General features: G+C 51.0%; 1 protein-coding gene across 1 annotated transcript; it reads right to left on the bottom strand.

Annotated features, from left to right (window-relative positions):
• Positions 1-428: 428 nt before the first annotated feature.
• On the bottom strand, positions 429-12,635 carry ANKK1 (ankyrin repeat and kinase domain containing 1). The gene is given in 9 exon segments (XM_065417059.1): positions 429-1,445; positions 1,447-1,733; positions 2,779-2,860; positions 5,161-5,279; positions 6,049-6,204; positions 6,867-6,916; positions 8,112-8,263; positions 8,899-9,187; positions 12,460-12,635. Coding segments are annotated over 9 exon segments (2,328 nt in total).
• Positions 12,636-13,193: the final 558 nt, after the last annotated feature.

Raw genomic sequence — 13,193 nt, 5'->3', positions numbered from 1 at the left:
TGTAAATCCAGCAGGGTCCATACAAAAAGAGGGGTGTAGCTTTTGCATCCACTGCCCCCAGATGAAATTACTAGCATGGACGCACATACACATGGGTCAAATCCAGCACTCCCACCCCGAAGCCTTCAAAATCATGAGTCAGACCCCCAGAATAACCAGTGTTGGGTTCTTTGTGTTTGCCCTCAGGCGTTGGAGACTTTAGGATTCACATCCTCCAGCTTTTCTCAGCAAACATGTGAACTAGAAATTTATTTATTTTTTAAAAAATGAAAGTTGAGATTTTCCTACAATCGCCTGACTCAAGGAGCTAGTGATTGAAGAAACAATATCTAATACTGCGAGATTCAACATAAAATTGCAAGAGCTGGTGACTCTCCAAATCCATCCCACCTGTTGACCATGTCAGGGGTGAATTGGAGCTCACGGTTTTAAGCTTTTTCACCACTCCATGTCACCCTGCTCCCCATGTTATTCACTGGCAAGTCCTGGCCTTGCAGCAAGGTAGCAATGCTTTGCTTCTGATTCCTAATGGCCAGCTGGAAGGGCGTGCAGCCAGTCATGTCCTCCACCTCCAGCACAGCACCAGCCTTGATTAAGGTCTTTATGATAGCCACGTTGCCACTGAGGACAGCGAGGTGCAGGGGAGTCCAACCCACCTTGTTCTTAACATTGATGTCTGCTTTGTGCTCCAGAAGGTTGATGATGCTCAGGAAGGTACCCCGCTGGACTGCGAGGTGGAGAGGGGTCCACTCTGATTTCTCAGTGATGTTGGGGTCCACCCCACTTCTCAGGAGCTCGCAGACCACAGACTCTTCGCTATAGCGGGTGGCCACGTGAAGAGGTGTCCAATCCATGCCTCCTTTGACATTCAGTTTAGCGTGGTTGTCTCTTAGCAGGCGGATGATTTCGATGTGGCCCTTAAAACAAGCCAGGTGTAGGGGGGTCCACCCTTTGTCCGTCCTCAAGTCCACGTTGGCCCCGTATTTGATCAATTTCTCACATATCAGGTATTTCCCCTTCACCGCGGCCATGTGCAAGGCACTGTAGTGATTCTCATCCAGGCAGTTGACAGATGCCCCACTCTTCAGCAGGTATTGGACCACCCTGAACTTACCCCTCTCCACGGCAAAGTGCAGTGGGGTCCGGTGGTTCTTCTGCTTCCTCTCTAGGTCAGCTCCTTGGCTAGCTAGGAGTTTCACAAGGCTGATGAGCCCGAAGCAAGCTGCCACGTGGAGGGCAGTTCTCCCATCGTTCTCCTGGCAATTGGGATCAGCCTGGCGGGAAAGCAGCACCCGGGCCACATTCTCGAAATTGTTCTGAGATGCCAAGTGGAGCGGAGTCCATCCTTCATGTTCTTGGGAGTCTGCCTGCGCCTGGTGGTCCAGCAAGAGGCGCACAATCCTGTCATCCCCATTCTGAGCCGCGAAGTGAAGAGGAGACCAACCCGTCTTTGTCGGCCATGTTGACATCCACACCGTGCTCTATTAGAACCGAGCAGATCTCTGGTAACCTCTTCTGGACCACCACGATGAGTGGGGTGTAGCCACAGACCAGCTGGCTGTCCACGTTGGCCTCCTGACTCAACAGAAACTTCATCTTCTCCACATTTCCTTGAATCACCACGAGGTGAAGCAGGGTGAGGCCATTTTCCTGGGCCCTGCGGACTTCCTTGGACATTATGAAGCTCTCCAGGCCCTCGACCTCGCTGGCGGGGGAATGTGGGAAATCAGTCTCTAAGGGCAGAGGAAACAGAGTATGAGAAAGAGAAAGCAACTGAGTGATATAACAGCTTGAGGGCTCCCAAACTATGGTGTGCACAGCACTGGGGAATTCTGGATGCCCAGAGCTCAAAATAAAACCCATGCATGTGGATCTGCAGGGTCTAAAACCAAAGGAAATGCACCTGCCTGCTGGTCTGCTATGGGACAGGGCTGTATGGGTAAGAGCAAAGGAAACACTTGGCATCTCTCTCACAGGGACTTTATATTTGTTCTTTTTTTGGTTTGCACTTTTTCTTAATCTGAAATTAAAAATCACCCAGTCTGAAAACACATGGATTGTCCTTTTGTGTGGAGACTATCATAGGGTAAAGGTGGGAAACAGGGCTGCTCTGTTCTCTTGCCCACTTGATTCTCATCTAAGGTTTATGAGCAAAGGTGACCTACTCACCACTACTACTTGTGTCTTGGGAGAGGATGGATCCTTGTTTCTGGCTCTTGTTTTCAGGGAGGAGAGATAACAGGAAAAGAACATTATGGGCAGTTTGTTATTTGCAATTTACCATTTGTGTGTTTCATGTTCTTCCCATTTAGCGCGCTAGGATTTTGTGCCATCATTTATGCACTATTTTTCTTACCAAGCTTGCTTGATATTACATTCAAACTCACTCAAGATAATCACAGCACAAATGGGAATGCAAGAGTGCAAACACAGTGCTTGGGGTTATTATAAATCACCAGCATGGCCTGTTTTACCTTAAAAGCTAAATAAATTTCCTTGGGAATTTTAACCCTCTGATAAATCTCATGCATAGTGAGCTGTCCTTAGTATTTACAGCCTACTTAAAAAATTAATCTTGAAAGAAAACAGTACATTGAATAATAAATCACAGAGAAGGCAAGACTTCCATTTGTTGAAGGCAACAGAGAATCCTTTGGAGAAAAAGAAACAGGTTCTGTCTGTCTCTCCCATCTACCTCCCTGCTGATACTCCATGATTCCACTATAGCAATTTCCAGTAACTTTTTAGAAGAACTCCTTTCTCATAGTGCAGTCTAACCTTCCCCTCCCTGGCTGCCAATCATGGCTATGTCGAATGCGGTCTCCTTGGACTCCTGAACTCTCTCCTGAACTGGTGCTTTCTGGGAAACATGCAGGATAATGAGGTTTCGCTCCCTCTCTTTCCTTAGTCACCTCTTCCCAAAGCTAAATGTTCCATTTCCATTATTTCGATGTTTAATGACAGGATCTCAGATGCCCATTTACACTTCCTCCCAGGGACTCTGAACAAAACCATCTTCCTTCTGCTTGACCCTCTGAACTTGCCTGCACAAGCATCTGGTCTCTCGCTAACTTTAATGAATGGGGGGGGGGGGGAAATGAAACTACGACAAGAATAGTCTTTCTGTCCTCCTGTGTTAGAATAATAGAATATCAGGGTTGGAAGGGACCTCAGGAGGTCATCTAGTCGAACCCCCTGCTCAAAGCAGGACCAACCACCAACTAAATTATCCCAGCCAGGGCTTTGTCAAGCCTGACCTTAAAAACCTCTAAGGAAGGAGATTCCACCACCTCCCTAGGTAACCCATTCCAGTGCTTCACCACCCTCCTAGTGAAAAAGTTTTTCCTAATATCCAACCTAAATTAAAAAATTAAATTAAATTAATGGAGATATCCTATCTCCTAGAACTGGAAGGGACCTTGAAAGGTCATCAAGTCTAGCCCCCTGCCTTCACTAGCAGGACCAAGTACTGATTTTGCCCCAGATCCCTAAGTGGCCCCCTCAAGGATTGAACTCACAACCCTGGGTTTAGCAGGCCAATGCTCAAACCACAACCTCCTCCAATGCAACTTGAGACCATTGCTCCTTGTTCTGTCATCTGCGATCACTGAGAACAGTCTAGATCCATCCTCTTTGGAACCCCCTTTCAGGTAGTTGAAGGCTGCTATCAAATCCCCCCTCATTCTTCTCTTCTGCAGACTAAATAATCCCAGTTCCCTCAGCCTCTCCTCATAAATCATGTGCTCCAGCCCCCTGATCATTTTCGTTGCCCTCCGCTGGACTCTCTCCAATTTTTCCACATCCTTCTTGTAGTGTGGGGCCCAAAACTGGACACAGTACTCCAGATGAGGCCTGTTACTTCTTCCCTTGGTTGAGGTACCTCTTACACGCTACACTGTGGAGATTTAAGAGCAAACATTTGATATATGCACTGACTGGGATATGCTTGGCTTAATACATATGCCTCTGCTTCCCCAGAGCTGGAAAATGTCATCTGGAGCTTTATGCTTGGCACTAAGGACTCCGTCCTGCAATTAACCCTGCCTGGGCAAACCCCCACATGGAGCTCCGTTGGACTCTGCCGGCAGGGCCGGCTCTAACTTTTTTGCCGCCCCAGGCAAAAAAAAAGAGCGCCACCCCGCCGTAACACTCCCCCGAGCGCCGCGCCGCCAAAACCCCCGCCCCCCCCCCCTCAGCACCGGGCCGGGTCGCCGAAACCCCTGCCCCCCCAGCGCCGCGCCGCCCAAACCCCTGCCCCCCTCTCCCTCCCTGAGCGCTGCGCCGCCCAGCCCAAACCCCGAGCACCGCACCGGGCCACCCAAACCCCCGCCCAAACCCCGAGCGCCGGGCTGCGCCGCACCGCCCAAACCCGCGCCCCCCCCAAGCGCCGGGCTGCCCAAACCCTGAGCGCCGCACCGCCCAAGCCCCCGCCCCCCCCCTCAACCGCCGGGCCTCGCCGGGCCGCCCAAATCCCGAGCGCTGGGCCGCGCCGGGCCGCCCAAACTCCAAGCGCCGCGCCACGCCAGCCCCCGCCCCCCCCAGCGCCGCACCACTGAAACAAAAACAAACAAAAAACCTCGAGCCAAAAAAACCCACCGAACCAAAAAAACAAAAAAAAAACCCCGAGCACCCCCCCCCCCCTCCAAGATTGGCCGCCCCTTCCAAGGTGCCGCCCCAAGCACGTGCTTGGTTGGCTGGTGCCTGGAGCCGGCCCTGTCTGCCGGCATGGAGCTCGTTGCAGGATCAGGGCCTAAATGATATCCAGTCCTGCCTCTGCCGTGTGCTTGCAGCTGTGTAAAAAATTCTTTCCCTCAGCCTGCCTGCGTCCCAGCCAGCACAGCATTGCATCCCTCTGGTGGGGAGTAAGTTCCTCACCAAGAGGATGGGATAAGGCTCCTTCCTGGTGGCTAATAAGAACTTCCTCCATTTAAACAGCCCTGAAGTTCACTGGCCAACTTCCTAGATTCATGGGCTCCCTCCTCAGTAGTGAAGGAGGAAACACACCAGACAGAGCACCCTGTACAAAAAGCGCGGAGGTAGTGTGATGGGTAACAATAGGGAAAGAGATACAGCTCCCTCCTGAGTGTGAAAAGACGGGAAGGGAAACACTGCTAAGGTGCTTGAGAACATTTCCCAGGGGATGGTGTGAATCTTCCTTACTTTTTGGCTCCCAGATAAGGTGGGCTTGTGAGACACCTTCCTGACGAGGCGCTCATTCTCTGGATCCACCAGGAGGCTTTGCATTAATGACAGGAGCATGTCAGTTTCCACAGGGATATCTACATAAGGAGAAAGACGGTTAGTCGAGGCCTACCCTTCCCCACAAGACCCAGAGTTCAACAAACACATTGGGAAGGGGAAAATCTAGGGGGAATAAGTATAAAAGGGAAAGTGTTTGGGCAGTGGCTGGCCACTACACAGCTCAATGCAAACAGCCAGTTAGTCTCAATCCTTGCCTTCACACTTGCAAACCCGTACAGTACAACAGGCACAAGGAGAACAGAGGCTCGCAGAGTACCTCATGCAGGATGTGCTTCTTCAGGCAATGCCCAAGCAGCATTCAGGGGCAGAGAGCCCCTAGAGAGGATCGCAGCAGTGTCTTTAGGGGGCTGACTTTCAACACAAGCCTCCGACAGAGGCTTCTAAGGAAGCTCTGCACTCATTGATAAGAGCATGACAGAGCCCCGGTAAGAGGCTGGTTCAAAGATGGGACTCCCTAGGATTAGCGTATCTGCATGGTTTGAGATCCTTGAGAAGGACATGGCCATGGGGTGGGGGGAGACCCAGGTAAAGACTGTTTGTGAGAAACCCATAAATTGCCTTATGTTTAAACTAAAGGTGGGGCTGAGCGGCAGAGTTGAGCCCCATATCCCAGCTTCCCCCAGAGGTCAGAAATCTTGGGAGCTGGAGCTTTGGTCCAGCTGATGTAGGAGCCGTTCTTGACATCTAGAACTGCTTATTGGTGCAAAACTCACGCTGGGAGTTCAGATCAGGTGTTTGGCTTTGCACTCAGCTGAGTTCGAGCCAGGTCGCACTTGGCTACCACACCTGTGAAGCGTGGCCTTTTTTTGGGGTCTTGGTCCCAGCACCTCTTCATCAAGTCAACCATCTGCTGGCATTCCCCTGGCCACTCATCACAGAGGGACTCTAGGCAGGGCCGCCTGCCTGCTGAAATCCCGACTATGATGGCCATCATGTTGGCTCCTGAAAAAGAGTCAGCAATGGGCACTGCACTTGTTTTCTATGACCAGGATGGAGCAGCCATGACGCTGTGGTAATTACAGCCGGGGTGTACCATTAGCCTGGGGCCTTTGACTCACTGCTTAGGGACTGCACTCCCTTGCTTCGAGCACAATCCCACCTCTGCCCCAACACCCCTATGGTCTAGGGCGTTGGTTTGTCAGTCTGTCTGAGCCAGCCCTGTGAGCAGCACACTGCACCGCAGGACTCCTGGGTTCCAGAAGGCCCAAGCTTCATATTATCCCCCTAACCCCTGCAGCCAGGTGAAGGTTTATCCCCCTAGATGACACCACCCACCTCGAGTCAACAGATGAAGCCCACTGGTTTATTGTCCTCAGGTCCCAAGAGCAGCATCTGGCCACATAGTTACAAAACAGGCAGCCTGGCTGGATGCAGGAATGGCAGTCAGGGCTCTTTGGTTCTATTCCTGGCTCTGCCACTGACTCTCTCTATAGCCTTGAGTGAGCTACTTGATTTCTCTCTGCTTCTGTTTCCCAGCCTGGAAAGCGGGGCTAATGATTTAGCCTGCTGTATTTCCCAGGGCTGTTGAGACTTGAGGTTACTCATTCAGCACAGTGCTTTGGAGGTAAAGATCGGTGTGGGAAATGGGTTTTTTAAATGGTTACCTGAATATGGCTTCTTCTGCATAAGAACCTCCCAAATGACAATCCCGAAGCTGTGGGCAATGAAAGGTCATCAGCAGCTGTCCATGTGGCATCCTTTTCTTAAATAACAATTAATCTCACTGCTTGGTAGGATACTCTCAGCTTCTCCGGGAATGGACAAATTAGGGAAGAGGCTATTCAGATGCATCTTATTGCAAGGGAACCAGCCCCCATGCCTCCAAAGGGGAGGATTTCTCAAACAATCACAGAAACCTCAGACAGCCCGGTACTCCCAGGCTGCGCCAATGCCGGAACTGGGGTTTGTCACTGTAATGGATTGCTCCCAACGACAGCCCCTGCAAGAATCAGGCACCGAGCCCCATTGTTTTGACCCAGTTCCCATTTGGGGAACCTATGTTTGGCGACTTCAAAGTCCCAGCATTCATTTGACCCTGGGCTTCTTCTTCGCTTCTTGTTCCGCAGTGTGCCTGCTAAACAGCTGGTGCATTTCAGGGGTGGGTAAAGGGTCCCCCTATATCTAGTTTGGGATGTAAGGAACAAGGGGAACCTAAGTCATTGGCCTTTCTCCAGTATGGCACCCCATACTGACCAAAGCTAAGCTGGTACCCAAATGCAAAGCCCAAACAGAACCTTAATTGCTTCAGTACCAGCAAAAATAACAAGGAGTCCGGTGGCACTTTAAAGACTAACAGATTTATTTGATCTGAAGAAGTGAGGTTTTTACCCACGAAAGCTTATGCCCAAATAAATCTGTTAGTCTTTAGGGTGCCACCGGACTCCTTGTTGTTTTTGCTGATACAGACTAACACGGCTACCTCCTGATACTTCAGTACTAGCATAACTCTAAGCAATGCCTGTTGAGCAAAAGCCCACATGCTGCCTGCATTGTGGTTTAATATTATTCCTCTCCTCCAATAGCTCTTCATGACCTAACAGGGTGTGATGGAACCGGAGGCAATACAGCATACAAGTCATGCCGGGTCAGAACTATACAGAAATGCAGCTGGTCGGAGACAGATGACTCTCCGCGGATAAACTCACCCTGATGAGGGGCAGCACACGTCGCTCCTGGCATGTTCCCCACCAAGTACATTATGCAAGGAAGAGAGCCAGAATGTAAACAAAATTAGGCAATGCACAATCGCTCTCCCGTCATGCAGGAGCGAGATGGGAACTCTGGCTGACCCCGAACAGATATCCCCAGCTGCTGCTGCCTCCCGTCCAGTCACTCCGCACAGCCCTTACCTATACACATCATATTCGGGTCCTGGCGGCCTGGTGCTGTGGAGAAACATTTCGGGCGGGATGTAGCTCAGGGTGCCCCGCAAGGCTGATCTCTCAATGTACTGCATCCGGCTCGACTGCTCCATCCATCTGGACAACCCAAAGTCTGAAATCTGAAACCAGGGCCAGTTATAACCTCCCTTTCTATCACCCAGCAACCCCTCTCCCTGCTTGCTCTAGCCATCTAGGGTGCAGCTGTTTACAGACAGAGGGAAGGTTTTGTGATTGAGATGTGGGGAATGAACTCCCAGGCCCGTTGAAGTCAGTGAGAGATTTGCCATTGAGCTTGATAGGGGCCAGGATTTCACCCTGGATTGGGACTGACCTGCATTCAATTCCCAGCTATGCCACAGACTCCCCATTTGACCCTGGGGAAGTCATTTAATCCCTCTCTGTCTCCGTTCCCAGTCCCACCTTGTACGTTTTATCCCTTACTTCCACCCTCTGTCTACTTTGTCTAGTTCAGCTGTCAGCAAACCAGGGCAGGGTCTGTCCCTCGTTACTAGGGTGACCAGATGTCCCGATTTTATAGGGACAGTCCCAATTTTTGGGTCTTTTTCTTATATAGGCTCCTATTACCCTCCACCCCGTCCTGATTTTTCACATTTGCTGTCTGGTCACCCTACTCGTTACGTGTCCGTCTCTGATGTTCTTTGAGGTCTCTAAGCACTACTGTAAAACAACTAATAAATAACACTGATAACAGAGAGAAGAACCCATTCCTATACACACAGCCCTAATGCCTTACCTTAACGTGCATATTCCCATCTAGAAGAATATTCCCTGGTTTTAAGTCTAAGTGAAGTAAAGGAGGTGTCATGCTGTGCAGGAAATTCATAGCCAACCCCGTCTCATGGATAATGCGGAACTTGAGCTGCCAGGATAATTTGTGGGTGGGGAGCACTGTTTCCAAGGACCCCTGGGCCATGTATTCCATCACTATCCCCGGTGGGCTGTTGCAAATCCCATAGATGGAGAAGATATGCTGGAATTTTATTTTCTCCATCTTGGCTGCCTCTTCGACAAGGCAGTTCATGCTGGTTCTGCAGGGAACGTAGAACGGAAAGATATCAGTGCGGATTCACAAGGCAGCATGATGGGGCTGCAGCCCAGAGCACACCCAAACTTCCCGAGCAGCCTCTGTATCCCAGACTGGCCCCGTACACCCATCCACCTCCAGGATCAATGACAACTGTCTCCCAGGCTAGTGTGACCCTGCAGATGGCATCTGAAAATGTGTTGCTCTGTTGCAGGCCAAGTTCTAAGACACAGGCTGCTTTAAAGGCCATGGGTTTCCATAACCAGCTGGCAACTGTACATGCCACGTCTCTAAATGAAATAGGTCTAAGCACATTCACCCCCAGCCTTTGAATAATGCCATACCAGGGACCCAGCTCTCAGACCAGTTCACAACCTTCCCATCAGTTATCTCACAAAGCCTCTGGGTGTAGCTGCCTCTATGCCCTGATTAAATTCATAAATCCCACTCATTGTTTCACTCAAGTCTATGCATCTCCCAACCCGTTTGACCAGTCTGGGTGTTCCCAGCATGTTCGAGGCAGCAGAGCAGCTCACGTCAAGAATTCAGTTACACGGGCACGTTGGGAATGAATCAGGGCTTGCACCACAGTGAAACTCATCTGTGTTCAGTGTAATGTCTTTCATGTTTCAGTCCAGGTTTACAATAGCGCCCAAACGCCAAAGCCCTGGTGTGGCATGCAGACAGGTATACACACATGCAGATGGGAGCTGGCACGGGCATCTTAGCACTTTGGGAAGTCTGGCCCTCAGTGTACTCCAGACACTATCCAGAGCGAAGTCTTCCAGTCATGGATCCTGCAGGCCAGATCATGCCACATCTGAATGTGGGTACTCAGGGAAATCAGGGGGAGTAAGCCACAGCCGAGATCCCCTTTTGTGGCTTCCCTGCATCTCAGCTTGGCTGTCCACTGTTAGCCCATGAGCAGGTGGATGCGGAGAGAGGCAAAAGGTGGGTTGAGTCTGGGTTCTGCCCCCATCCCAGGAGCCGCTCGGCTCATGCAGCACGGGAATAAGCTGCACCCTGAAGCGAAGGGTGCTGCAGATCCACGTCTCCCATGAGCAAAGGGGAAGCAGAGAATGAATTTTACCTCACAGTTCCTTCCTTGGGCTCCTCCCGGGGCAGTGCCGCTATGCACTGCCCGTACTCAGGGCTAGGAGCAATGGCTCAGTCTAGGCCTGAATGACACAGAGAGAGAGAGAGAGACGGACAGACTAAGCTGTGGTTTGGGATGGGATTTGAAATCAGCTGGCCAGTCAGTAAGAGCAAGGTTGTACTGATGCAAAGGAGGTGGGTTTCGTTCCCCGCCAGGCGAGCTAGGAGACAGAACCCAGAGGAGGCATTGCCAGTGGCTAGACAAACAGGGGGAGCAGAGAGAAACTGAGCTGCATGCCCCAGTCTGTCTGTATCCCTCTGTTGTCTCTTGTTTCATACTTCGATTATCAACTCTTTGGGGCAGGGACCATCTTTTTGTTCTGTTTGCACAGCGGGATCCTGGTCTGTGACTGGGTTCTAGAGGCTACAGTAATAACAAACAACCACCACCACCCTACAATGATCCCAGTGCCGGGTTCTCAAGCTTCTCCCCTCCACAGCACCGAGCCCCTTCTCTGGAAAGGCCCGCAACCCACATCTGAGACTCTCTTTCCTGGTTCATGTCCCCATAGCACTCCCCATCCCAATCAGCGCTCTGGACTCGGAGTCTCCTGAGCGGGTAGAACGGGCTGGCAATCAGTCCTCAGGCACCGCCTGCACCACTCTCCAGGTCAGTGCACAGGGAGGCTGGCTCCTGTTCTATTCGTTGCCACACACATGTGGCCTTGTCTCCCATCTTCCCCCTACCTCAGCCCCCCTTTCCTCCGGACGGGTGAGTCTAGCTGAAGTTAGTAGGCTCACTGACAAACGGCAGTTTGAGTGACTGGTGCAGAGAGGTCGCGCTGAGACAGAGCGTGAGCAGATAGGAGTCACTCTACCAAATGCCCTCATTCATTACTGATCCGTCGGCAATCGCAGCCCCCTGGCTCCTGGCCAGGTGCTCAAGTGACTTTTAAAGGCTCTCTTGAAACCTGCTACTCTGCCTCTTTACAATAGGGCTGTGCCCCTGCGGTTTCTTCTAGTTAATTCTTTGGATGGTTTGGAACCTTTCACTTCCTGGTCTCGGGGCCTGTACGGAATATTGGCAGATAAAAAAAGAATTGAAATGTTTCTATTCTACATTAGAGAGAGTAAACATAAGAACTGCCCTACTGGGTCAGACCAACGGTCCATCTAGCCCAGTATCCTGTCTTCCAACAGTGGCCGATGCCAGATGCGTGAAAGAATGAACAGAACAGGGTAATTATCAAGTGATCCATCCCCTGGAGTCCAGTCCCAGCTTCTGGCAGTCAGAGGTTTAGGGACACCCAGAGCATGGGGTTGCGTCCCTGACCATCTTGGCGAGTTACAGACACACTCTCAGCACTGGCTTGGAATTACCTGTCCTTGCTCTGGGTCCATTCCCAATGCTGAGGGTTAATGACATGGTTCCTCCGCCATGGTTCCGTGCAGGGAGCTGAATTAAAGTCTCTGCAGGTGTGAGTCTTGACAAGGAGTTACTGGGGAGGCAGACGCGCACAGCAAGGAACACCGGGAGTGTGGAAGGCAGGGCTAGTACATGAGCACAGAGCATTGTAGCTAGGAGCTCTCTGGGCCTAGCAAAGACACCTGGATTTTATACTTGTCTGTGCTGCCCTTGATCTTTGTTCCATCCACCTTTAACCCTCTCTAAGAACTGGCTAAAAATCTGCAAACCCAGGGACTTAACGTTAGGCATCTAAATCCATCATTGGATATTTAAACAGAAGCAGCCCAATATTTGAAAAAGTTCTCAGCACCCACAAAGCCCACTGAAGTCAGGAGGAGTGGCAGGTGCTCTGCCCATGGGGAAATCACTTGGGGCATGGCCGGAGGCTGTTATGGAGGCACCTATGTAGATTTTGGCCTCCAGGTTTCAGTGATTGGGCCAGGTTTTTTTGTCTTCAATATAGAGCTTTGTTCATTTTGTACACGCACGTATGCACACACAGGAGAGACAGCGGATACGATTTCATCTAACAGTTAAGTTTCCAAATCCCTTCCGATGCCAAGGAAATGATTCAGCTCCACAGGGGGAAGGTGGAGAAGCGCGGAGAGCCCTTTTCCTTAGAGCTTTGTTACCAAATCAAGGCAGCTGGGGCCACATGGCAGGTTGATTGACACCTCAGACTGAGTTCTGAGGGACCGGGGAGTTACCTGTCTGAGCTGGAATCCGGCAGCAGACACGGGGAGCATTTCACAGCATAGACCATCCTCCACCGCTTGTGCTTCACTCGGTACACCTGCCCAAAGCCTCCGCTCGCCACCCTGACCCACTCCCCTTCAAAATCCTCCTTATTAAAAACGGTTACGCTGCCCAAGCACCAGTCCATTTCGAAGCCACGAGGAAGAAAGCAGCCCTGCCGGCTGTCTCCTGCTCATCTGGTATCACAGAGGAACCCAGGGAGAATGTTTCCTGCTACTCATTTGCATGAGGCGGAGGGTGGGGAGATATCTGAGATGAGTCGCGTTATACACTGCCAAGAGGTGGGTCCTAAATGGGACTTTTAATTGTCTGCCAAAGAGTCATGTTAAAAAATCCTAGCAGGTCACGACAAAGCCTGAGCAGTGCTCAGAGACTATGGCATTGAGGCCAGGAATACCTCTGGCCCACATCCTCAAAGGGAGTTAGGCTCCAAACATCCATCGATTTCAGTGGAAGCCTAAATACTTTTGAGGATCTGGGCCTCTGTCTCTAGGTTTTTATAAGGTTGCCCATCCCTCTGGTATTTGAGTACAGTGGAAACTGCAGTGCAAAGAGGAACCAGGCAGATAACCCCTTTGCACTAAAACTGCACTGTCGATAAACATAGGCGTGTGCTGGGTTGAACAGGATCCTGGATTTGCAGCTAAGAGAGTCGTCCTGGACACTCAACTCCCCACCAGGTGGT

Source organism: Emys orbicularis, chromosome 15, assembly GCF_028017835.1.
Source record: "Emys orbicularis isolate rEmyOrb1 chromosome 15, rEmyOrb1.hap1, whole genome shotgun sequence".
NCBI lineage: Eukaryota > Metazoa > Chordata > Testudines > Emydidae > Emys > Emys orbicularis.
The sequence above is the reverse complement of the archived record's forward strand: the minus strand, read 5'-3'. Positions and strand labels throughout refer to the sequence as shown.